Genomic DNA, 26,014 nt, shown 5'->3' on the forward strand with positions numbered 1-26,014 from the left:
CACATTGTCAGGCATCAAAAAATCACCATTTAAATAATGGAAGTAAGTGTAAGGGTTAAATACTGTAGAAGGAGACAAAGGCTTAACTACTGTAAGCAGGATAGAAGAGTGTAGAGAGCTGTACCGAACTAGTCAGGAGACTGAAGTCCACAAAACCAATGATGATACATAAATTACCAAATGATTTCTTACAAGTCCCCAATTTGTGTTTCTGGATGGGCACTGCCACTGGGGAGATGACCATGGCAAAAGCTTTTAAAACCAATGAAAGTGTAAAAAGTTTTCAGACTTGGAATGTCAGGAGTTTGAATGCACTAAGTAAGTTTGAAAATCGAAAATATGGATTGTAAATGCTGAAATTATATGTAGTAAGAGGCCAGTGAAGTGAAATGGAAGGAAGGTAAAAACATCATGTGGATCAGAAAACGGCATAACAGCAGTAGTTCATGAATAAGAACATAGGGCAAAGAGAGGATGGTTCAGCAATAGGTTTCTCACCAGAATGAAAATAAAACAAGGGCCAACAGCTACTGTTCAGATACACATGCCAGCATTGCAAGCAGTAGAAAAAAATAGTTAATATGTGAGGAAACTGAAAATATTCTTCAGATCTGCAATAAATTTCAACTAGTAATAGCAAATAGATGGTCATATATTACAGGAGGAGATATCATACCCTGAAGAGACCAGGAGACATAGCAAAATACCAACTAGATTACATCATGGTGAGAGATACTTCAGAATCAGATATTTAGCTATAAAGTATACCGAGGAGTAGACGTAGATTAAGAATATTATTCATGAAGAGTAAGAATGCCTCTAGACAGAAGGCCTCGTCAACTGCTTCATATTGCTGGCTTCAACTCATTCTCCAACAAGGCAACATTCACTGTTTCACCCCTTCATTCATAGTGCTCCAAAATCGACCTGTCATAACCCAGAAGAGTGTGCAAAGGACCCTTCTGGCAGAGGGCTGAGTCTTGAATTTCTTCTTGGCTGAAAGAGACGCGTGTCACCATTCTGAAGACTCTTTTGCATTATGCACCCAGGTTTTGAGGTTTTGTCTCCTATGATGATACACATCAAAGTCATCTTCTTCAGTGTTGGATTGCACAAGAAATGATGCAGCAGCCTTGAACAGTCATCATCTTGGGTTCACTAATGAGCATCCCAGGCACCCACCATGCGCACACAAAATGATACTTGATAACCACACTAATAATGGTGTGATTGGATCCAACACTGATACTCAGTACCCTGGCTAAAGCTCCTACAGAAATATGTTTATTCTCATGAATCATGGTGTCAGTGTGTGTCCCACATTCTCATCAGTAACAGTTGTGCTGGGATGACCAGAGGATTGTTTATCTGTGACTAATGTACGTCCACTTCTAAAGGCAACTATCTACTCATACACTTGTCTCTCACTAATGCAGCTATCTCCATACCTTTCCAACAGCCTTCTATGGATTTGTCGAGGTTTTACACCCTCCGACCACAAAAATTGTATTACTGCTCCTTCTTTTACAATGCTCACAGATAGGGACACAGCCCTTTTGTTTCAACTGCTTTTTCTATTCAGCTCGATGTCATGCCATCTGTCTGCAAGCACTGGAACTTCCGCAAAGTGTGCGTCTTCCCTTTCCGTGAGTTTCAAATGCCTTCAGTGTTAACTGCATTTAATACTGATAGTTTGCTATTACTTAAATTGCCCTTATACATGAAGCAGCAATGTCAGAAGTAAAGGTTCTGACTACATGGGGGAGGGGTGAGGGAAATGGTATGGTCAACAACAAAAGGCAAAAGCTAAGTTGAGGCAGTGGGAAACAGGTTAGGCCAGGGAGGTAGTGAGAATGTAGGATATGCTGGAGAGACAATTCCCACCTGCGTAGTTCAGAGAAATTTGTGCTGGAAGAAATTATTCAAATTGCATGTGTCATGAAGCAGGTGTCGGCCATTTGTGTTGTTGTGTGCATCATCTACAGCAACTGGATGGTAAAGTCTGCAGATGGCCACAGTCTGGTTGTGGCTATTTGTAAGAATAGGCAGTTGGTTACCTGTTCTGCCCACACACAATTCTGCACAGTAATGCAGCATAGGTGATACATAACAAGGCTACTTTCACACACAGCCCTGTTCACTACAGTACAGAGAATACCTGTGACTGGATTGCAGCAGGAGGTAGTGGGGCAGGTCTTAAATGTGGGTCATCCACAAGGAAATAAACCATGTGGTGCAGGATTTGAATAGTGATGGACAAAGTTATTTTGCAGGTTGAGTGGCTGGTTGAAAATTACATCATCCATCGCCATGATAAAGAATGCAATATAATACTGTCATAATGATATCACCATTATACTCGAAGACTGCAGGCAGCGGTGCATCCAAGTGTCTTTGTCATGCTGAATAATTGAGAAATGAAAGAAATTTTTTTCCATTCCAGGAGAAATTGTAAAAAACTTTAGCACAGATATTCATAGCTGTCCAATACACATTCAACGCGTCCACCCAGAATCACGGATGGGGAGGACCAATAGTTCGAGTGAAAAATTCGATATTCACTGAAAGAAACATAAGAATATAGATATATGTTCATTTTTCCTTCTATACATCTCTCTTCTTGGTGCAGGCGTGTTTATATTGCTTCTTTGCCCCCACACAGTGGTAAGACACTTATTAAATGACATTGCTTTATGGCTAACCCAAAATAAGATCCATCACAATAGACTGACAAAAATATTATGCTGGTTGAGTGCCCAGTGGAACATTACTTTGGGTCATGTCAGTAGGATTTTGGGTTGGATACCTATTATTTTAGGGCACAATGAGAGCTAGTAGAAGTCTTGGTGAATGGTGTGGCTGAGTGTTTCAAGGTGAGGGTGATGCTGGGTGATCAGAGGAATGCCATTCAGAGCCTGGCTAACAGATTTAAAGGTATCAGAGGACAATATGGCATGGAAGATCAGTTTATGAATGAACTGGATAGGATATTGTCTGTCAGTAAAGGCTCTGGTACGGTTAAGAGTATATTCCAACAACTCGTGGTTTCCACTGCAGATGCAGAGTCCAAGAAGGTGTAAGGAAGAAACTTTTTGACATGGAATGAGTGACAGCTGTCACAGTGGGGGTAATGTTGATGGTTGGTGCACTTCATATGAACAGATATATTCATGAAGCCCCTGAGAGGGGGAGATCAACATTTAAGAAGGTGGCTAGTTTAATTCTGGAGGACCGATTGAAACAGATTTGGGAATATGTGTTGAGGTTATGGAGGAAAGAGGGAAAGGTTGTCATGAGTTCAGCTCATGAAAATTGCATCAGTGCACCCGAACCAGACAAAGGGTTGTAGATGTTGACTGTGTAGGAAGAATTCCTACAGATTGTCCAAAATAAGACCGCACAGCATGATACCAGGAAATACTAATGGCAGTAACATCGATTTGTTTATATATTTGGCCTTGAGGAGTTAAATAATTGTCGGTCAGGTTGTGGGTTTGGTATCAGGACAACAGTAGGAAAAGTAATTGGGGATGTCAGTGCAGAAGGATGTCAAATCCACAGTGACACCCAAGGTGTTGGTAATGGGACAGGACTGTAGAAAGGTGGTGAAGAAAGTGAGTAGCACCATGAATGTAAGTCAGCAGTTTGGAAGTGTTGGTCAACAAAGGCAGAGGTTTGTTCTGTGGGAGCATTGTAACCAGTCTCAATGAGACAAGTAGGGAGATTTTTTGGGTTGGATTTGTAGAGGTTGGGGAGCCAGAGAGCCTTACCAGAACCTTTGACAGACAATATCCTATCCAATTTGCGTGTAAACAGATTTCCTCTTAGACACCAGTAAATCTGGTAACCAGCCTCCTCCTGGCACTTCCCTGATAACTAAATATCACCCTGGCCTTAAAAAGTTCAACCACATCCTTCACAGGGTCTTCAACTACATATGAGATGAGGGATATCCTACTCAAAATTCCACCCACATCACCCAAAATTTGTCTTCCCTGGCCTCCCATCCTACCAACCTTACTCCCAGTCCTGCACCCCTTGTGGACAACCCAGGTGCAAGACCTTTACTGTATACCCAACCATCACCTCCTAACACAGTCCTGTCAGACATTTCCTGTCCTGTAAAAAAGAGCCATGTGTGGAAGTAGCCATGCTATATATCATCTGCACTGCAATTACTGTCCCCTTTCTGTGTGCGTTTGGTAACCATCTACTTGTATGAACGGCCACCACTATATTGTGGCCGGTTGCAAACTCAGCCATCAAGCCGCCAAACATGCCGCACACCACAACATAAATGACTTCAACAGCTGCTTCACTGTGTGGGCTGTTTGGACACTCCCTTCCAGCACAGGTTTCTCTGAACTGTGAACATGGAATATCTCTCTCTCTCTCTCTCTCTCTCTCTCTCTCTCTCTCTCTCTCTCTCTCACACACACACACACACACACACACACACACACACACACTTGTCATTTTTCTCCCTGACTCCATCTCTGCCTTCTTTTCTTTTAACCACTCTGCTTCCCTCTCCCCAAACCATCTCATAACTCCTTTCATCTTGTGCAGCTTCTGAGTTATCTATCTTTTCTGAACCTGTCTTGGGCTACACCACTACCCCCTCCTTGTTTCCTGTGTCCTTCCCTATGCTCTCCCCACATTCATCAGTCGGGCAACTCTTCTTAGTAACACAGGTCTGCAACATAAAAATTGTTTCAAATTTATTAAGTGGTTTTTATAGTGTTTTTAATGCTGATTTCGGGGAAAACAGTGAAAAAATTCCATGATGTACAGTTATTTCACAAACTGTTTGTCTAGTTGTAGCTTTTTTCGATATTTCAGCACTCTAGTGAGTTTGAATTTTGGTTTTTAGGACCTCCATAAAATGTTATTTAGCCATTTTTATGTTAGATATATGTAAAATAAAGAGTAATTAGGAGAAACCAGCAGTATTTTCATGTCGATGCCTGTCTGTCATGCTGCCCCTTCCCCCGCCATAACCAAGCAGTGAGCTTCTGCGATTGTCCTTCAGTTCACAGTACCTCTTCACTCTGAGCTGTTCATTTGTTGTTGTTACTAGTGCTTTAAGGTAGTGACTTTTCTTGTGTTGTGAAGCTTTTTTTATTGACAATGGACACTGGCTACCAAAGACATATAAACTTGCCAGATTGCTTCTGCTACATTTGTGGTAACTATACCATTAAAAAGCAACAAAGAAACATTTCAGATTTTGTTGAAAAAGTATATTTCGGCTATTTTGGTATAAAGTTAGGCAATCAAGATAAGCCTTGGGCCCCACACAGTTCGTTCAGTGTGTGTTGAAGAACTGAGGCAATGGTTTCAGCGTAAAAAGCAGTCCTTATGTTTTGGAATACCAATGGTTTGGAGGGAGCCCAAAATCATAATGATGACTGCTATTTTTGTTCTTGTAACGTACAAGGTTTCAATTTGAAAAACAAAAAGGAATTTCTTACCCTAACATTCAATCAGCCATTCGCCCTGTTCCTCGTGGACCATACCAATACTCTCTCCTCCAGATTCTTTGGATGATATAGATGATCACGAGCCATTGGCTCAGTAAGGTGATAGTGAAGGAGATAGAGATTGCTACGATCCTAGCACAACCGATCCCATTCCATTCTCACAATCTGAACTGAACGATTTAGTTAGAGACCTAGGCCTTGCTAAAGAATCGGCAGAGGTTTTAGGAACTAGATTGAAAGATAGACATATGTTGGCTCCTGCAACATCCTTTTCTTGGTATTGATTGGGGGAAAAGGAGTTTGTATCTTTCTTCTCTCAAGAAGGTGGCCTGGTGTTTTGCAGTGATGTTCCTGGACTTATGGCACATTTCAAAATAGAATACGCTTGTGATGAGTGGAGACTTCTTATTGATTCTTCAAAAAGAAGCCTTAAAGCAGTACTCTTCTACACAATGGCAATGAGTTTACTTCTATACCAGTTGGACACTCAGTTCACTTAAAAGAATGTTACGAAAACCTTGAACTGGTTTTAAGCAAACACTGCTTTTCAGACCACAAATGGACACTAGGTGGTGATTTAAAAGTAATTTCAATGCTGCTTGGTCAACAAAGTGGCTATACAAAGTTCCCTTGCTTTCTCTGTGAATGGGACAGTAGAGACAGAAAGCAACACTACATAAAAAAAGCTTGGCCACTGAGAAAAACGTTACTGGTAGGGGTTAAAAATGTTGAGAGGAAATGCCTTGTTGATCCCAAAAAGGTGTTACGTGCACCACTTCACATTAAGTTGGGGCTGATGAAACAATTTGTTAAGGCATTGCCAAAAGAAGGGGAGTGATTCAGATATCTTTGTGGACAGTTTCCTGGTTTATTTGAGGCAAAGCTAAAGGAAGGACTTTGTCGGACCAAACATTAGAAAACTAATGACATATCCCAGCTTTGTGAACAAAATGGAAACAAAAGAAAAGGCAGCATGGACACCTGTTAAATTAGTTGCTACTGGTTTCCTAGGAAACGAGATCCAAACTAAAAGACAATCGTGGCAGACATGCTCGACAATTTTAAGTAGCTGGGCTGTAACATGAGCATTAAAGTTCATTTTCTCCACATCTTGACTACTTCCCTGTAAACCTTGGCGATGTAAGTGAAGAGCAGGGGGAAAGATTCCACTAAGACATCAAAGAAATGGGGAAAAGATATCAAGGAAGATGGAATGACAACATGATAGCGGACTACTGCTGGATGATAAAGGGATGATCCTCAATGTGTCCACAGCTGGAAAAGCAATAAAAGAAGCTTTGACAAAAAGTGAAAGTGTTATTATAAGGACTTCTGAGCTTAAAGAGAAATGGAAGTATACTGGAAATGTAGTTTAGAACATGATGTATAAGTGAAATAAAATTTTATAACATTGGAAAAATGTGATAAATTGCCTAAATTTTGTTATTATACCCAAAAATACTCCCTTTTTTTTTGTAAGAAACTCTGACGTGATAGAAAAAATGGATTGCATTTTTGAAATCAGCATTGGAACGTACATAAGTCAGTTATCAAATTTCAAACAACTTCCAAAAAATATGTTTTTGCAGACCTGTGTAATTGATCATCTGTAATCAGTGTCATTCTGATAGTCTGCATTTGTGTGTACATGTGATTGTGTGAATGAGCGTATTTCCTATTAGAAGAGCCAGAGAGCTCAAAAGTGACACTTTTTTTCCAAACATCAGTCTGCTGTAATAATGTGATTGACTTTCTCTTACTTTGCAAATTATTGAAGATTGTGTGTGTTAGGTACTATGATTAAGATGAAAAGATTCCAACAGGAGAGGAAACAGTGATAGGCTGCATCAAGCTAGTCCTGATTGATGACCAAAATTACTCGGGACATTTTTCTTAAATCAGTTCAGAGCCCTCATTTAACATTGTTCTCGAAAACTGTATGGTTCTGTCAGTTAGAAGGCTGGATTAAGTCTAGTGCACATCACCAGTCACTTGACTATTGTTATTGAAGCATTATGGTGTTCAAACCAACACTGTGGTTAAAAAGAGAGCTTAAGTGATATCTGAGAACTATGAGAAGCAATGCTATGTTCAGAGAGAATTTGAATGATACTACAATACTTCAAATTAGACATGATCAGGACACTAGAAAATGTACCAAGTAATTAAAGTTGTGATGAGAACCATTTCTTCTTCTTCTTTCGATTTCGGCCATCTTTGGACCACGTTCAACAATTCACTTGCCCGGCTTTTTGATCTTTTTTCTCTCTTCCCAATATTTCCTCATCATTTTCGAATGGTTCCTCCTCCGCTCTTCCGACCATTTCCTGTTATTATTCTTTAGTTTCGTTTCTTCTGGAAAACACTTAATTTCGTTCACTATTTGTCTAAACTTTTTCCTGTCCCTGATTGACTCACGGGTGACATTAAAATAGGCCAAATCCTTTTTCACCATCTGTATCCATTTATTGTTGGTTTTTTCGTTCCTGTTACTATGTTCAAACACTTTTCTTGTTAGTCTGTTTCCATCCATCCTCGACAGGTGACCATAAAACGTTAGTCTGCGTTTACGCATTGCATCACTCACTTTCTCAATAGTTTTGTATATTTCCTTATTACTCTTTAGCTTGCACTCTTCTCCAATCTTTCTCGGTCCTAATATTTTTCTCAAAATTTTCCTTTCTTTCCTTTCCATGTTTTCTATTTCCCCCTTTTTGTTAAGAGTTAGGCACTCCGATGCATACAGGCATTCTGGTCTAATGACAGTTTTATAATGTCTTAATTTAGCTTGAATCGAAATGTTTTTTTTGTTATATATGTCTTTGGTTTTTTGAAAAGCAAATTCCATTTTCCTTGCTCTCGCCTGGTTTGCACTCTTGTCTAAACCATTCACTTGAATTATTTCACCTAAATACTTAAATTTTTCTACTCTCTTAATATTGCCGTATTTAGTAATAAGATTTTTCTTGTTATTTCTATGATTAGACATATACACGGTTTTTTCAAATGAAATCTGCAGTCCAGCTCTGGCCGAAACTTCTTGTAGTTTCTCCAAGTAATTCTGAGCTATTTCTTCGTTTTCTGTAATTATTGCCAGATCGTCTGCAAAAGCTAAACAGTCCACTTCTATTTTTTCTTTTTTTGTTCCAATTCTGATGTCATTCTTGGTGCCTTTGAGTTCTTCTTTCCATATTCTCAATATCTTTTCCAGTACGCAGTTGAAGAGGATTGGGGATAAACCATCACCTTGTCTAACACCTGTTTTAATTTCGAACTTCCTTGAAATTTCACCCATAAATTTAACTTTGGCCTTACTGTTTGTTAGCGTCTGTTTGATAATTTGAATTGTTTTCTTATCGACCCCAAATTCTTCCAATACTTTCAGTAATGTTTCTCTATCTACCGAGTTGTATGCTTTTTGAAATCTACAAATACTATTGCAAATCTCTGGCCTCTTGAGATTCTGTAACGAATTAGTGTTTTCAGGTTAAATATTTGTTCAACACAGGATCTACCTTGTCTAAAACCTGCTTGATATTCACCTATTTTTTTATCCAGAACTGGCTCCACGATTTGAAGTAATTTCCTTGACAAAATTTTGTATCATCTTATCCCCCTTTTTGTGTAGTGGGTGTATCAGGGCACACTGCCAGTCTTCAGGAATTCTTTCTTCGTCCCAGATCTTCTTAAACATATGTTCCAAAACTTGTGGGAGGTTGGTATCCATTATTTTTAGGATTTCTGGTACTATGGAGTCTTCACCTGGGGCTTTATTGTTTTTTAGACTGTGTATTATGTGTTTTATTTCTTCAGCGTCTGGAGGTTTTGACTCGGTATTAGTATTTTGGTGGTTTTCAAAACTCATTTTATCTTGGGGGGGGTTCACAATTTAGTAGATTCTCGAAATATTTTGCTAATATTTCACAATTAGTCTTGTTTGTCAAACCTAGCTTGTTCTCTTCATCTTTAAAACATAAATTTGGGGATTGGTATTTGGTTAGCTGTTTTCTAAAAGTTTTGTAGAAATCTCTAGAATTATTTCTTTTAAAGTCTTCCTCAATCTGTTCTAGGTTATCCTGAAATTGTCTTCTTTTTTTATTACGGAAAAGCTTAGCTGTTTCTCTTCTCTGGATTTTAAAATTGTCAAGATCTTGAGGATCTTTTGTGGAGTTCCATTTCTGCCACAATTTCTGTCTCTTCTCCAGGTTCTCATCACATTCATTGTCCCACCATGGATGTCTTCTTACTCTTTTCACGAGACAATTTTCTTTTGCTATTTCAACTATTTCGTTTTTGATCTCCTCCCATCCCGCTTCCTTATTTATTGTGGATATGCCATCGCTATCTTTGTGCAATGCTCTTTGAAACCGTTGTTTAATTTCTTCATTTTTTAAAGTTTCTGTGTTATATTTTGGAATTTTGTAAAAGGTTTTCTTCTCTTTTCGAAATGGGAGTGGTCTGAATTTAATCGTAGTCAAATAGTGGTCTGAATCAACATCAAGGCTTTTCAGCACTTTAGTGTTTTGAATTTCTTCTTGACAATGAAGTGAGATAGCCACATGGTCAATTTGGAATTCTCCGAGAAGTGGATTTGGTGATCTCCATGTTTTAGTTTTTCGGCTCAGCTTTTTGAAATGTGTTGTCATTATTTTCAAGTTGAAATGCCTACATACCTCTATAAGCCTTTCTCCATTTTTTGAAGTTCTTTTGTGACCTGGGAAGAGGCCTACTGTTCCATGGTATTTTTTCTCCCTTCCTATTTGTGCGTTAAAATCGCCTACTAACATTTTGATGTTCTTCTTTGAGCACCTTTCCAGTTCCATTTCAAGTATCTCCCAAAATTCTTCAACTTTCTCCGGGTTATTTTTGTTGTCCTGGTTTATGGGTGCATGGCAGTTGATTATAGAGTATCCTTTGTTTTTACATTTAATCTCAAGAATGGATAGTCTCTCAGAACTCGAGTAGAAGTTAGTAACTGAATCTAAAATTGAGTGATGTACCAGAAATGCTGTTCCCAGGTATGGCATTTGTTTCATTAAGATTTTACCTGGTTTTCCTTTAAATAAACGATAATTTTCAAAATCTAAAGCAGTTTCATCTAAAAACCTTGTTTCTTGCAATGCACATATTAAAATTTCTTTCTGGTTCAGCTTTTCAATCAATAATTTCAATTTTCCTACTTTAATTAGAGAGTTTACATTTAGGGTTGCAAACCATTTATTATTTATGTATTACAACTATTGTAAGAACTTCACAGTTGTAAAAATGAGAAACTTGATTTTAAGGGCCTGGTTATGAAGAAAAGGAGGGAAAAGATATAATTTTCTGTCAAGAAGAATATAATAGAAAGCTGTTTTGGGCTCTGACTATAAGAAAGTATTATCTTAACAGTTCATGTTACTGAACACAGTAACTGTGAACTTAACACTGATGTTAAGACGGTGATCTCTAACGATGAAAAAAGTAGAACTTAGTCAGTTTATAACAATTGGTTAAGTGGTAGTTCGTGTTTTTACAAGAGTTGAGGTAAACTGCATCCATAATAAATGCCTGAATCTCAAGAAACTTCACATTGTGAACTGTTATCACAGTACAGATGAAGCTCAGTGGCTTGTCACTTAATATTGGAAAAAGGAAAAAAGTTAAAGTAATAGATGATTCATGGCTATAAAATATTTCTTTAGAATGCACTACTTGATTTAAGACATAAATGTTGGTTACCTGAAGAAGAGAAATTGCTGAAGAGGAAATGGGAGGACTTGAAAAACAGTTCGTTATTATGTTCTGTGGCCAGCATAGGCAAAATCTTGCTGTGAAGCAGAACATTTATTTGTAAACTAAATTAAATTTCCTCATAGCATGGTTACACATTCCTCTCAGTACAAAATGATACCCTCCATAATGTGAAAACAATTTACATGTTTAAGTGTATTGTTACCACTGTGTGGAGTCAAGCTTTTTCTTTTTATCTGCGAAGACTTGCTAAACTATTCCATGTTTTCTCCCTTTCTTTTAAGGATCAAGAGAATGGCAGGTATGAAAGAAACACAATTATCTGCAGAAATAGAACTTCTTGAAACTGACACAAAAAAGAAGTGGACAAGACCACCTATATCCATGAATTTTGAGGTATTGTGTTTATATACAAATCATAATTAACAATAAGTTATTTAAGTTTCCTTTTAGTTACTTATTTGTCTTCATTTTCAGGTCCCATTTGCTCCTTCTGGCTTCAAAGTTCGGTACTTAAAAGTGTTTGAACCAAAGCTGAATTATTCAGACCATGATGTTATAAAATGGGTTAGATACATTGGCCGCAGTGGCCTGTATGAAACACGGTGCTAAAATTCTCATTAAATTTCTCAAATGATTAGTGGAATAAATTTAATATATAATACATTCCATAAGTGATATTCTGAAATATGTTATGGATAAACCTACAGAAAAAGCAGAATTGTATGTAGTAATGCTATCAGTAAAAAGTGAAAATATTGATTCTGTTCTAAGATTAAACATTGTATATGATCTGCTATTGTTACGTCAAATGTGTTTTAGCACCTAAGCTTTCCTGCTTGATTATGCTTTACTGAATTCTGAATTCTTGCTGTGGGGTAAATGCTTAGGAATAGTAGTGAAAGCAAGCTGTATAAATAACATGGATGGACTAAAATGAAATACTCATACTATGTATTGTTGCCATTTTTGTATACCATTATAAATAGATGGAATATATGTACTGTATGTGTGTGAAGTTTGAGCCTATAGTCTGAATGGTTTCGAACCTTTCACTTTGTTACTGGCTCAAAGATTAAAGTGTTTGTTATGTTAAATGTGTTCTTAATTAATGTTAGTAGGACATGTTATTGTGAAGTATCCTTAAAGTATTATGTGTGGTGCAGATATCACAGATCTGAAAATGGCATAAAACATTGTACCATAAATAAAAAAGCAACTACTTCTATAGAAAAGAAGACATGGGAAATAAAATAAAATGATGGAATGTATGGTGGTACACAAGAACCATACTTAAGATTCACAAGGGTAACACGTACAGTATCTAATCACTCTTCATTTACTGCTTAAAATTAACATCAGCTTGTGATAAATTGATGTTATAGATCACTTCAGTGGTCAAATAATACACAGAAAAGTAGGATGTAATCAAGGAATGTGTGTTGTAATGGAAAACAGTTTGATGGCCCATATGGAAATGGCCTCTTTTAAATAATAAACTGATTGTTTTCAACATTAATTAAAATGTGAGCAAAGTGACGTGAGGTGATGGTTATAATACTGGATTGGCATTTGATAAGATGGCTGCCTTAATTCATTAGTGATATTTATGTGCATAAGAAGCAGATACTGCATAATCAGGAAAGCTTTGATATTCTATTGTACTAAATTTCTGTTGGTAGCTTAGTTCAGTAATTCAAAAGTTAGTTGAATGATATCACAATTAAAATTCTGAGTTAATTTTAAATTTGGTCTCAACCACATCTCACAGAAAAAAATTCAAATTAGGTACTTAGGCTTCATCCAGTTTATTGTGACAAAACATGTTATTAGCAAAAAAGATTTCGGGCTGTATTAAATGAGAAAACTAAGTAATGTAATTATAATGATTCAAAATTACAGACTGATGGAAGTTATTTGTATGAAGTATGGTTGGTTTTCCTGGGATCATTTGTGAGCAGTTTGAAAAAGTGTTTCACTGTAGACAACTGAATCACCTGCAAAAGTCTGACAGTATTGTTAACATTGTCATCAAGGTCATTAATATACAGTGTGGGGTACATCTGAAGTTACTTTACATCTGACAATGGCTCTCCATCCAAGATAACATGCTGCATCGTCCTTCTCCATCCAAGATAACATGCTGTGTAGTCCCTACCACAAATTCCCCTATCCAGTCACAAATTTCCCTTGACATATCATTATACTTAAGACATAAGCGTAGTTGTAATACTGAGTCGAATGCTTTTTGTTAATCAAGAAATACTTCCTCCACCTGTCTGCCTTGATCCTAAGCTTCCATGTGAGAAGTGAGTTGGGTTTCACGTGATCAAAGGTTCACCCACTGTCCCTGCTGGCGAGACATCTTCGCGGGTACCGGGCGCGGTTGGGCCACCCTCTCCCCAAGGGGAGTGGCGGGTTTAGCGGTGTTCGCGGTGCGCGAGGTGGAGGGTAAATGTAGAGGCTGACCGTGTGGCATTGCCCGCTCTGCCTGTGAGTGGACATGTGGCTGCTCCTTCAGCAAGGTCCGAGCAGGCACACGGGGGGAGGGGTTTATTAGTTATTGGGAGCTCCAACGTTAGGCGGGTGATGGAGCCCCTTAGGGAAATAGCGGAAAGGTCGGGGAAGAAGGCCAGTGTTCACTCTGTCTGCTTGTCGGGGAGTCTCATCCGAGATGTGGAGGAGGCCCTACCGGCGGCGATAGAGGACACTGGGTGCACCCGACTGCAAATTGTTGCTCGTGTCTGCACCAATGACTCCTGCCGTCTGGGTTCAGAGGTCATCCTCAGTTCGTACAGGCGGTTGGTGGAATTGGTGAAGGCGGAAAGCCTCGCTCGCGGAGTGGAATCAGAGCTAACTATTTGTAGTATAGTTCCCAGAACCGATCGCGGTCCTCTGGTTTGGAGCCGAGTGGAAGGCTTAAACCAGAGGCTCAGACGATTCTGCGGAGATCTGGGGTGCAAATTTCTCGACCTCCGCTATCGGGTGGAGAAATGTAGGGTCCCCCTGAATAGGTCAGGCATGCACTGCACACCGGAAGCGGCTACAAGGGTAGCAGAGTACGTGTGGAGTGCACATGGGGTTTTTTTAGGTTAGAGAATTCCCTCCCTAGGCCCGACAAGACGCCTCCTGAGACGCGGCAAGGTAGGAGTAGGCAAAATGCAACAGGGAATAACAATATTAATGTGCTAATAGTAAACTGCAGGAGCGTCTGTAGAAAGGTCCCAGAACTGCTCTCATTAATAAACGGTCACAATGCCCACGTAGTACTAGGGACATAAAGTTGGCTGAAGCCAGATGTAAACAGTAATGAAATCCTAAACTCAAATTGGAATGTATACCGCAGAGACAGGCTGGACAGTGAAGGGGGAGGTGAGTTTATAGCGATAAGAAGTGCAATAGTATCGAAGGAAATTGACGGAGATCTGAAATGTGAAATGATTTGGGTGAAGGTCACGGTTAAAGCAGGCTCAGACTTGGTAATTGGATGTCTCTATAGGCCCCCTGGCTCAGCAGCTGTTGTGGCTGAGCACCTGAAGGATAACTTGGAAAATATTTCGAGTAGATTTCCCCACCTTGTTATAGTTCTGGGTGGATATTTTAATTTGCTGGATATAGACTGGGAGACTAAAACATTCATAACGGGTGGCAGGGATAAAGAATCCAGTGAAATTTTTTTAAGTGCGTTATCTGAAAACTACCTTGAGCAGTTAAACAGAGAACCGACTCGTGGCGATAACATATTAGACCTTCTGATGACAAACAGACCCGAACTATTTGAAACAGTTAACGCAGAACAGGGAATCAGCGATCATAAAGCGGTTACTGCACCGATGATTTCAGCCGTAAATAGAAATATTAAAAAAGGTAGGAAGATTTTTCTGTTCAGCAAAAGTGACAAAAAGCAGATTACAGAGTACCTGACGGCTCAACACAAAAGTTTTGTCTCAAGTATAGATAGTGTTGAGGATCAGTGGACAAAGTTCAAAACCATCGTACAATATGCGTGAGATGAGTATGTGCCAAGCAAGATCGTAAGAGATGGAAAAGAGCCACAGTGGTACAACAACCGAGTTAGAAAACTGCTGCGGAAGGAAAGGGAACGTCACAGCAAACATAAACATAGCCAAAACCCTGCAGACAAACAAAAATTACATGAAGCAAAATGTAGTGTGAGGAGGGCTGTGCGAGAGGCGTTCAATGAATTCGAAAGTAAAGTTCTATGTACTGACTTGGCAGAAAATCCTAAGAAATTTTGGTCTTATGTCAAAGCGGTAGGTGGATCAAAACAAAATGTCCAGACACTCTGTGACCAAAATGGCACTGAAACAGAGGATGACTGACTAAAGGCCGAAATACTAAATGTCGTTTTCCAAAGCTGTTTCACAGAGGAAGACTGCACTGTAGTTCCTTCTCTAGATTGTCGCACAGATGACAAAATGGTAGATATCGAAATAGACGACACAGGGATACAGAAACAATTAAAATCGCTCAAAAGAGGAAAGGCCACTGGACCTGATGGGATACCAGTTCTATTTTACACAGAGTACGCGAAGGAACTTGCCCCCCTTCTTGCAGCGGTGTACCGTAGGTCTCTAGAAGAGCGTAGCGTTCCAAAGGCTTGGAAAAGGGCACCGGTCATCCCCGTTTTCAAGAAGGGACGTCAAACAGATGTGCAGAGCTATAGACCTATATTTCTAACGTCGATCAGTTGTAGAATTTTGGAACATGTATTATGTTAGAGTATAATGACTATTCTCGAGATTAGAAATCTACTCTGTAGGAATCAGCATGGGTTTCAAAAAAGACGGTCGTGTGAAACACAGCTCGTGCTATTCGTCCACAAGACTGAGGGCCATAGACACGGGTTCACAGGTAGATGCCGTGTTTCTTGACTTCCGCAAGGTGTTAGATACAGTTCCCCACAGTCGTTTAATGAACAAAGTAAGAGCATATGGACTATCAGACCAATTGTGTGATTGGATTGAAGAGTTCCTAGATAACAGAACACAGCATGTCATTCTCAATGGAGAGAAGTCTTCCGAAGTAAGAGTGATTTCAGGTGTGCCGCAGGGGAGTGTCATAGGACCATTGCTATTCACAATATACACAAATGACCTGGTGGATAACATCGGAAGTTCACTGAGGCTTTTTGCAGATGATGCTGTGGTGTATCGAGAGGTTGTAACAACGTAAAATTGTACTGAAATGCAGGAGGATCTGCAGCGAATTGACGCATGGTGCAGGGAATGGCAATTGAATCTCAATGTAGACAAGTGTAATGTGCTGCGAATACATAGAAAGATAGATCCCTTATCATTTAGCTACAAAATAGGTCACCAACCGGAAGCAGTTAATTCCATAAATTATCTGGGAGTACGCCTTAGGAGTGATTTAAAATGGAATGATCATATAAAGTTGATCGTCAGTAAAGCAGATGCCAGACTGAGATTCATTGGAAGAATCCTAAGGAAATGCAATCCGAAAACAAAGGAAGTAGGTTACAGTACGCTTGTTCACCCACTGCTTGAATATTGCTCAACAGTGTGGGTCCCCCTGCGGGTTCGGGGGTTAGAATAGTCCCGCGGTATTCCTGCCTGTCGTAAGAGGCGACTAAAAGGAGTCTCAAATGTTTCGGCCATATGTGATGGTCCCCTCTCGGGTTTGACCTCCATCTTTCTAAATTATTCCGAAGAGCGAGCCAATTGGGGAAGGGCGCCTTACATGGTGCACTGTATCCGTCGTGCAATTAGACCTTTAGCCGGCTTTCTCGTCGTTGCAATGGTGTCCCGCTCGTTTTCGATCTCTTGGGCGATTACCACGCTGCGCTCTGCAGTGTTTCTTTTATCTGCGACGACGACCTTGGTCAGTTTTGCATCTAAGATCCAGCACGGTAGCCAGTCCGTTGTGGTGGGGCCGCCATGTACCCTCTTGGTTGTAGCCCCCTGACAACACAGGGATCGCTCTACTGATGCCTGCGCCGTTAACTCCCCACGTATGCCAAGGAGTAGATGCCCATCTCCTTGGGGCATCGGGACTCCCGGCAATGGCCATCCTGCCAGGTGGCCTTTGCTGTGGCTGGGTGGCGCCCGTGGGGAGGGCCCTTGGTCGGAGTAGGTGGCATCAGGGTGGATGACACGCAATGAAGCGTGGCACTTCTTCTCTTGCTGGTGGCCAGCCACCAGCAGTCTCTAAGCGTTCGAGGGCCCATTTCAAAGGTAACGTTTATGACCCCAAATCGTTCCCCTCCCTCGCCACACCATGGGAGGAACGAAAGGCATTAAATGCAAGTGAGCAGTATTCGCCCAGATATCTTGTCTGTACCAGAGCTGATGGGGAATCTTTTATGTCCGTGAAGCCTCAGTTCTTTGTCGAGCATTTAGAGGACAAGTTTGGGGAGGTGGAGGGCTTGTCAAAGATGCGGTCCGGATCGGTGTTGATAAAAACGGCGTCCTCCGCCCAGTCGCGGGCCTTGCTCGCTTGTACTAAGCTGGGGGATGTCTCCGTCACTATCACGCCCCATAAAAGTCTGAACATGGTCCAGGGCATTATCTTCCACAGGGATCTCCTTTTACAGTCCGATGACGAGCTGCGCCAACTTGGAGCGCCGAGGTGTCCATTTCGTCCGGCGCGTCCACCGGGGTCCGAGGGATCGTCAAGTTGCCACCGGTGCCTTCATCTTGGCCTTCGAGGGTGACACGTTACCTGAGAAGGTCAAGGTGATGGTGTACCGTTGTGATGTCAGGCCTTATATCCCTCCCCCGATGCGGTGCTTCAAGTGTTGGAAGTTCGGCCACATGTCTTCACGCTGTGCTTCCGACCTCGTCTGTCGCGATTGCGGTCGACCATCCCATCCTGATCATCCCTGTGCCCCACCTCCAATCTGTGTGAACTGTGGTGCGCACCATCCGCCTTGCTCGCCAGACTGTCCGATTCTGCAGAAGGAGCGGAAGATCATGGAGATAAAGACTCTCGACCGCCTGACGTACACTGAGGCGAAGCGGAAATATGACCGGCTTCACCCAGTGCGCATGACGGCTTCTTATGCCGCAACTGTCTCTCCTGCTACGGTTCAATCCTCTCCAGCCAGCTCACAGAGTCGCAGTCCCGCACCTGCCCCCTTGATGGTGGGGGGCACTAAACCCACTGTTGCTCCTGCTCCATCTACTTCAGGAGCAACACCCCCCCAACCATCGGGGGCATCAGTTCCCCCTTCCCAGCCGGAGAAGCGTACGACTTCTTCGGCTACTCTCGTCCAGAAGGGGTCCCTTGGGGACCTCCCTTCACACGTTCCGACCGGTTCCAAAGCCGACAGCCGCAAGTGGCTCAAACAACCGCCGGTCCCTGGTCGTCGGGACACACGGTCGTCGTCTGTCCCTGAGACTGACCCGGTGACGCCCTCCCAGCCTGAACCACCAAAGGCTCAGCGCGAGAAGCAGAAGAAGAAGAAACTCCCCAAGGCCACCGACAATGCGGTGGCACCCATTCCACCGCTTCCTACAAGCTCTGCGTCGGAGGATGAGGTGGAGATTCTGGCGTCCGCTGAGGACATGGATCTCGCCAGCCCCTCGGACGCACTGGCTGGCTGTTCTCCAGGTGGTGACTCAGTAGCAGCAGGGGCCTCGGAGGCGTAATCTGCCTCCCCAGTCCCTCACGCCTTTCCCATCCATGGCTAATACCATCCTCCAATGGAACTGCAGCGGTTTCTTCCACCATCTAGCTGAGCTCCGCCAACTTATCAGCCTTCATCCTTTCCTTTGCATTGCTCTGCAGGAAACTTGGTTTCCAGCACTGCAAACCCCCGCCCTCCGTGGCTATCGGGGTTATTTTAAGAACCGGGCAGCTTATGAAAGGGTGTCTGGTGGCGTCTGCATATATGTCCTTAACTCTCTACACAGCGAGTTTGTACCACTACAAACAGCTTTAGAGGCTGTCGCTGTTCGGGTGTGGACGCCACAGGCTGTTACCGTCTGCAGTATTTACCTTCCCCCGGATGGTGCTGTCGGGCAGCATGTCCTGGCTGCTCTGATAGCCCAACTGCCGCCACCTTTCTTGTTGCTGGGCGATTTCAATGCCCACAACCCTCTATGGGGTGGGACTGTCTCCGATGACCGCGGTCGTGCCGTGGAGCATTTGTTGGCTCAGCTCGACCTTAGCCTCCTGAACACCGGTGCTCCCACACATTTCAGTGTGGCCCACGGCTCGTTCTCGGCCATCGATCTCTCTCTTTGCAGCCCCGGCCTTGTCCCATCTCTCCACTGGAGAGTGCATCCTGACCTGTGTGGTAGTGACCATTTTCCCATCTATTTGTCACTGCCCCAGTGTCATTCTTCTGGGCGCCTGCCCCGCTGGGCTCTCCACAGGGCTGCCTGGCCGAGTTTCACTTCCGCGGCAACCGTTGAGTCTCCCCCGCAGGGTGACATTGACGAGGTGGTCCGTGACTTAACCACGTCCATCATTTCGGCGGCCGAGGCTGCCATCCCCCGCTCTTCTGGACTCCCTCGGAGGAAGGCTGTACCCTGGTGGTCGCCGGAGATTGCTGAAGCTATTCGCGGCCGTCGGCGGGCCCTCCAGCGTCATCGGCGGCACCCGTCTCTCGAGACCCTCATCGCCTTTAAGAGGCTCCGTGCCTTCGCCCGTCGTCTTATTACACGGCGTAAGCAGGAGTGCTGGGAGCGGTATGTTTCATCCTTGGGCTCTCGTGTCTCCCCCTCGCTCGTGTGGTCCCGGATACGGCGGATTTATGGACACCAGACCCCTATGGGTGTACCTGGGCTCTCCTTGGACGGCGCTGTTTGCACGGACGCTGCCGCCATTGCTGAACAGCTTGCCGCGCACTTTGCAAAGAGCTCTGCGACTGCCTCTTATCCCCCCGCCTTTCGCTCTCTAAAGGAGCGCGCAGAGCGGACGCCGTTATCCTTCCACACGCGTCGTTCTGAACAATACAATGCTCCTTTCAGCGAGAGGGAATTCCTCGCTGCCCTCGCCGATTGCCCTGATACAGCACCAGGACCAGACTGTATACACGCGCAGATGCTGAAGCATCTCTCCAGGGACTGCCAGAGACACGTTCTCGCGGTATTTAACCGCATTTGGAGCGAAGGCGTGTTCCCGTCGCAATGGCGAGAGGGTCTTATTGTCCCCATTTTGAAGCCCGGTGCGGACCCACTGGTGGTGGACAGCTATCGTCCCATTACCCTCACCAACGTTTTGTGCAAATTGCTCGAACGTATGGTGGGGCGGCGTTTGTGTTGGGTCCTTGAATCGCGCGGTCTCCTCGCTCCATCCCAGGGTGGCTTCCGTCGGGGCCGGTCTGCAGCGGACAGTTTGGTGCGGCTGGAATCTGCTATCCGTACGGCCTTTGCCCGACGTCAGCATCTCGTTGCTGTATTTTTTGATCTGCGGAAGGCGTATGACACCACATGGAGGCATCATATTCTTGCCACGCTGCATGCGTGGGGTCTTCGTGGTCGGCTCCCGGCTTTTCTTCAAACCTTTCTATTGCACCGCTCTTTCCGGGTGCAAGTCGGTGCCGCCTCTAGTTCTTCTTATACACAGGAAAATGGGGTCCCGCAGGGCTCGGTGTTGAGCGTGTCCTTATTTCTAGTGGCCATTAATGGTCTGGCTGCAGCCGTGGGGTCGTCGGTGTCTCCTTCTTTGTATGCCGACGACTTCTGCATCTCATTTAGCTCCACGACTACGGGAGTCGCCGAACGCAGGCTGCAGGTAGCCGTTCGGAAGGCAGCATCATGGGCTCTGACTCACGGTTTTCAGTTCTCTGCAGCCAAAACTCGAGTTATGCACTTCTGCAGGCGTCGGACGGTCCACCCTCATCCTGAACTTTACCTCGACGGCCACCTGCTTGAAGTGGTGGACACTTGCCGCTTCTTGGGGCTCGTGTTTGATGCCCGGCTCACATGGGTTCCTCATATTACTCAGCTGAAGCAAAAATGCTGGCGGCACCTCAACGCCCTCCGCTGCCTCAGCCACACATCTTGGGGTGCGGATCGCTGCACGCTGTTGCGACTGTACAGAGCCCTTGTGCAGTCCAGGCTTGATTATGGGAGCCTGGCCTATGGGTCTGCATCACCCTCCGTGTTGAAGTTGTTAGACCCCATACATCACTGTGGGGTTCGGCTTGCAACTGGCGCATTTCGTACGAGCCCCGTGGATAGTCTACTGGTGGAGGCCGGGGTTCCCCCGCTGCGGATTCGCCGCCATCGCCTGCTCGCCGACTATGCTGTCCACGTTCATTGCTCGCCGGGCCATCCCAATCGTCGCCTGCTTTTCCCTGTCACGGTCCTCCATCTGCCCGAACGGCGACCTCGGTCTGGGCTTTCCATAGCTGTCCGTGTCCAGTCAATGCTGTCCGAACTGGGTTCATTCCCTCTTTCGCCTCCCTTCCGGGTCCGTGCACCTACGCCTCCCTGGTGTTTGTCCCGGCCGTCCGTCCGTCTGGACTTGGCACAGGGACCCAAGGACTCGGTTCCGCCTGTGGCCCTCCGTCGCCGTTTTCTTGCGCTCCTCGCCTCATTTCCGGGCTGTGAGCCTGTCTACACCGATGGTTCCCTGGTTGATGGTCGCACTGCCTACGCTTTTGCTCACGCTGCCCATGTTGAACAGCGCTCCTTGCCAGCTGGCTGTAGTGTTTTTACTGCAGAGCTGGTGGCCATCTTGCGCGCTCTTGAGCATATGCGTTCCTGCTCAGGTACGTCCATCGTCATCTGCAGTGACTCCCTGAGCAGCCTCCAGGCCATCGACCGCTGCTATCCCTCTTCTCCTCTGGTGTCCTCTATTCGGGAGTCTGTTTCCACCATTACCCGTTCTGGTCATTCGGTGGTTTTTGTTTGGACGCCAGGTCACGTTGGCATCCCGGGGAACGAACGTGTTGACAGGCTAGCCAAAGGGGCGATAGACGCCCCAGCTTTGGAGATCGGCCTTACGGCTCGCGACCAGCAGCTGGTGTTGCGCCGTCAGGTGCTTGGGATGTGGGCTGCTGAGTGGCGTGGCATGACAGCCCCGAATAAACTGCGGGCTGTCAAGGAGACGACCGATGTGTGGCGTTCCTCCCTGCGGGCTTCTCGCAGGGACTCGGTGGTCCTGTGTCGGCTGCGCATCGGCCATACATACCTGACGCACGGCCATCTGTTGCGTCAGGAGGATCCCCCTCTGTGTCGGTGTGGGTCCCGGCTGACGGTCGGCCACATTTTGCTGGAGTGTCCTCGATTGCGCACACTCCGGCAATCTTTTAATCTCCCGGGCACTTTGGCTTTGGTTTTATCTGACGATGCCTCCATGGCTGACAATGTTTTACATTTTATCCGTGGTAGTCCTTTTTATGGTTTGATTTAGGGAGGTCCTGCACCTTCCCATTCTGTGTCTTTTGTCCTCGCGTCTCTTTACATTTGTTGCTGTTTTGGTGTATAGTCTGCTGGTTGACTCTTTCCCTTTTTTTTGTCTCGCGGTCAGTCAACCAGTTTCCAGCCATCTTCTTTTCTTCTGTATGTTAGTGTCTGGTGTTTGTCTGTCCTCTTCTTGTCTGTAGTGTTCGTTGTTGCATTTGTGTTCTTGTAGTGCCTGTGGGGAGTCTCCTTCCCTCTAGGGTTTTACCTGCTTCGTGACCCTGTCTCGCCTGTTTTTGGAATGGGGGACTGATGACCTTAGCTGTTTAGTCCCCCTTAAACATCCCAACAACCAACCAACCAACCAACAGTGTGGGATCCGTAACAGATAGGGTTGATAGAAGAGAGAGAGAAGATCCAACGGAGAGCAGCGCGCTTCGTTACAGGATCATTTAGTAATTGCAAAAGTGTTACAGAGATGATAGATAAACTCCAGTGGAAGACTCTGCAGGAGAGACGCTCAGTAGCTTGGTACGGGCTTCTGTTGAAGTTTCGAGAACATACCTTCACCGAGGAGTCAAGCAGTATATTGCTCCCTCCTACATATATCTCGCGAAGAGACCATGATAAAATCAGAGAGATTAGAGCCCACACAGAAGCATACCGACAATCCTTCTTTCCACGAACAATAAGAGACTGGAATAGAAGGGAGAACCGATAGAGGTACTCAGGGTACCCTCTGCCACACACCGTCAGGTGGCTTGCGGAGTATGGATATAGATGTAGATGTTGTCAGAATCTGTGCTGGTTAGTATGGATGAGGTCATTCCATTTGAGATACCTCATTGTTTGAGATCAGAATTAAGATTCCTGAACAAATTGATGTCAAAGATATTGGACAGTAGTTTCATGTAACACTTATACTATTCTTATTGTTGACGAGTCTGTCTGTGGTTTCTTCCAACTGCTGGGCACTGTTTTTTGTTTCAGGGATCTACAATGGATTATAGTTATAGGAGTAGCTAACTCGGCCACACATTCCGCATAGAATCTAATGGTGATTCCATTGGGCCCTGAAGCTTTGTTCAGTTTTAACGATTTCAGTTGTTTCTCAACACCACTGACACCAATACCAATTTCAGTTCTTTCCAGTGGTGTGAGGAATAAACTGGGGTAGGTCTCCTGGTTTTTGAATGTTTGAAAATGGAATTAAGCATTTCAGTTTTTGCTTTGCTACTCAGTTTGTCTGTCACATTTAACAGTAACTGGACACTATAACTTTTTTTGTTGCTAACAGCCTTTACATACAACCAGAATTTCTTTGGGTTTTGAAAAGGTGATTTCACAATATTCTGCACCAAAACAATCACCAATTTGATGTAAATTTTAGGTGTACTTGTTCCATGATTTCACCAGTCTAAATACTGAGTCTGCCACCTGTCTTATTGTGCACATTTTTTTGCCACTATTATTGAACTCTTTAACTTTTCCTTCATTCATTGCTAGAAACACAAGATCTCTGAATTTGAGCAGCTGTAGAACCTTGTGCACATGCATTGAATTACAGCATGCACTGGAAATTTGTGGGAGCAACAATTTTATGAAACATTTTTTTTTCTTTGTGTAGAATAGCCAACATTTAAATGTAAGGAAATGACTTACGTTTTGAATGGACCTAAAGGACGAGTTTTGAGACTGCCACTTAATGCCAGAAATGAAGCAGTATTTGATAGGAAAGTTTGGTTCTGCATAGATGAAAGTTCGTTCCATGTGCCAGAAAAGCTACAGCCAATTTTGTGAAATGCAAAATATACACTTCTTACTGATTAATTTGCTGAATATTACTAGAGTCTTTTGGAAGAATACGGTGAAAGGATGAGAAAAGATGTGGATTCCAAACAATACTGTGCCACTACATTGTGATAACACAGGCTAAATATTTCATAATATAATTACAGAAAACTTGTGACACTGAAAAAAGCAGCTGCTTCTCATTTATTAAATAATTGCTGTGGATGCACTGCTATATTTATATCTACATGATCAAAACATTTATCACCCAAAAAGTTATTTCATGTTCTTTTGCATTGAGCATTGCAGCTAAAAGAAACCTTCAGTCCTTGAAATTGGGTAATTTGTAGGAGCAGCTAATAAGGTACATTTTCAATTTCCTACAGAAATCCTAAGGGCTGTGTTCGGTTTGTCAGATGGTAGCTTGGTAAACACCGTTGCACTAGAAAATGGAACACAATGATGAATTCTAGACTAGAACTGAAAATTATTTTCGTCTTGTGTTGTAGTTGTTTAAATCATAGTACCAATGAAACGGATTATTATTAGTAGTAATTATTAACAATATTGTCACGTAAAGGAAGGTGTAAGTAGATGAATGACAAACACTAACTTCACTTAACGGAGATTTATTAAGCACTTGCACATACAAGAGCTCGGAGTAAACTGCCTCCGGCCAGAACACATATGGTATATATATACTGCTACAGAACATTCCAGTACAATGATTCTTGCCAATTGCGGATACTCCTAGAATGTACTCAAACCGAATATAGAAATTCAACTTCTACAGTCCAGGTGAGCTTTGAACTCACGACCCTCGATGCAGCAGTTAAGTATCGTATCCACTACACCACGTTTGCTACTCAGCTTCTTCTGTGACATTGCTCCCTCCTTAAGAAAACAGCATCTCAGTGTGTTACGTCCTCATAGTCTGGGAACGAGTCATCGGTCCTGCATACTCCAACTCCCGCTGACTGACGTTCGCCCTGGTGGTGATCTTCTTAGAACTTCTCTTGCCGCTACATTCTTCAGTACCTTTCTGCTTGTTGCCTGTCGCTGGAGCTTCAAATGTACCCTGGGTTGCAGAATTCTTATAGGGCTCGATTCGAAGGACGTGGACTGTATCTCTGATCTTTCGCCGCCGTCGAAATCTTCAACTTCATAAGTAACATCAGACAACTGTTTTACAACCTTACAAGGTCCAAAGTAGCGCCTGAGGAGCTTCTCAGAGAGACCAACCTTCTGAGCAGGAGTGAAGATCCAGATGAGGTCACCGTGCTGGTTGACAACAGGGCGGTGGCTTGCGTCATTCCTTTGGCGATTGTTTTCTTGAGCCTGTAGCGTACAGTCGAGCGAACTGCCGAGCTTCCTCATCTCTGGTTAACACCTGGCCGATGTGGTCGTCGTCCACGTCATCAGGCTGTAACGAAAACATTATCTGTCGTCGCCTCACGCCCATGCACCAGGAAAACTGGCGTAAATCATGTGGTGTCTTCTTTAGCCGTGTTGTAGGCAAACGTCACGAAAGGTAGCACCTCATCCCAGTTGCTCTGCTCAACATTGATAGCACGTCGGCCAAGGTCTTATTAAGGTGTTCTGTAAGCCTGCTAGTTTGTGGATGGTATGCAGTCGTCATGTGATGAGTAACGTTGTACTGACGGT

The 26,014-nt window shown here is 43.7% G+C and overlaps 1 protein-coding gene across 1 annotated transcript in view; it reads left to right on the forward strand.

The window, feature by feature from the left end:
* The window catches only part of LOC126251376 (AP-2 complex subunit mu), a 41,761-nt gene extending 29,448 nt beyond the window's left edge, over positions 1-12,313 (forward strand). Inside the window, exons 7-8 of the mRNA XM_049951760.1 lie at positions 11,501-11,612; positions 11,694-12,313. Coding sequence (XP_049807717.1) covers positions 11,501-11,612; positions 11,694-11,828 — 247 coding nt within the window. The 3' untranslated portion in view covers positions 11,829-12,313. The remainder of the gene's footprint in view (positions 1-11,500; positions 11,613-11,693) is intronic.
* The last annotated feature ends 13,701 nt before the right edge of the window (positions 12,314-26,014 follow it).

Source organism: Schistocerca nitens, chromosome 4 (genome assembly GCF_023898315.1).
Source record: "Schistocerca nitens isolate TAMUIC-IGC-003100 chromosome 4, iqSchNite1.1, whole genome shotgun sequence".
Taxonomy (NCBI): Eukaryota; Metazoa; Arthropoda; class Insecta; order Orthoptera; family Acrididae; genus Schistocerca; species Schistocerca nitens.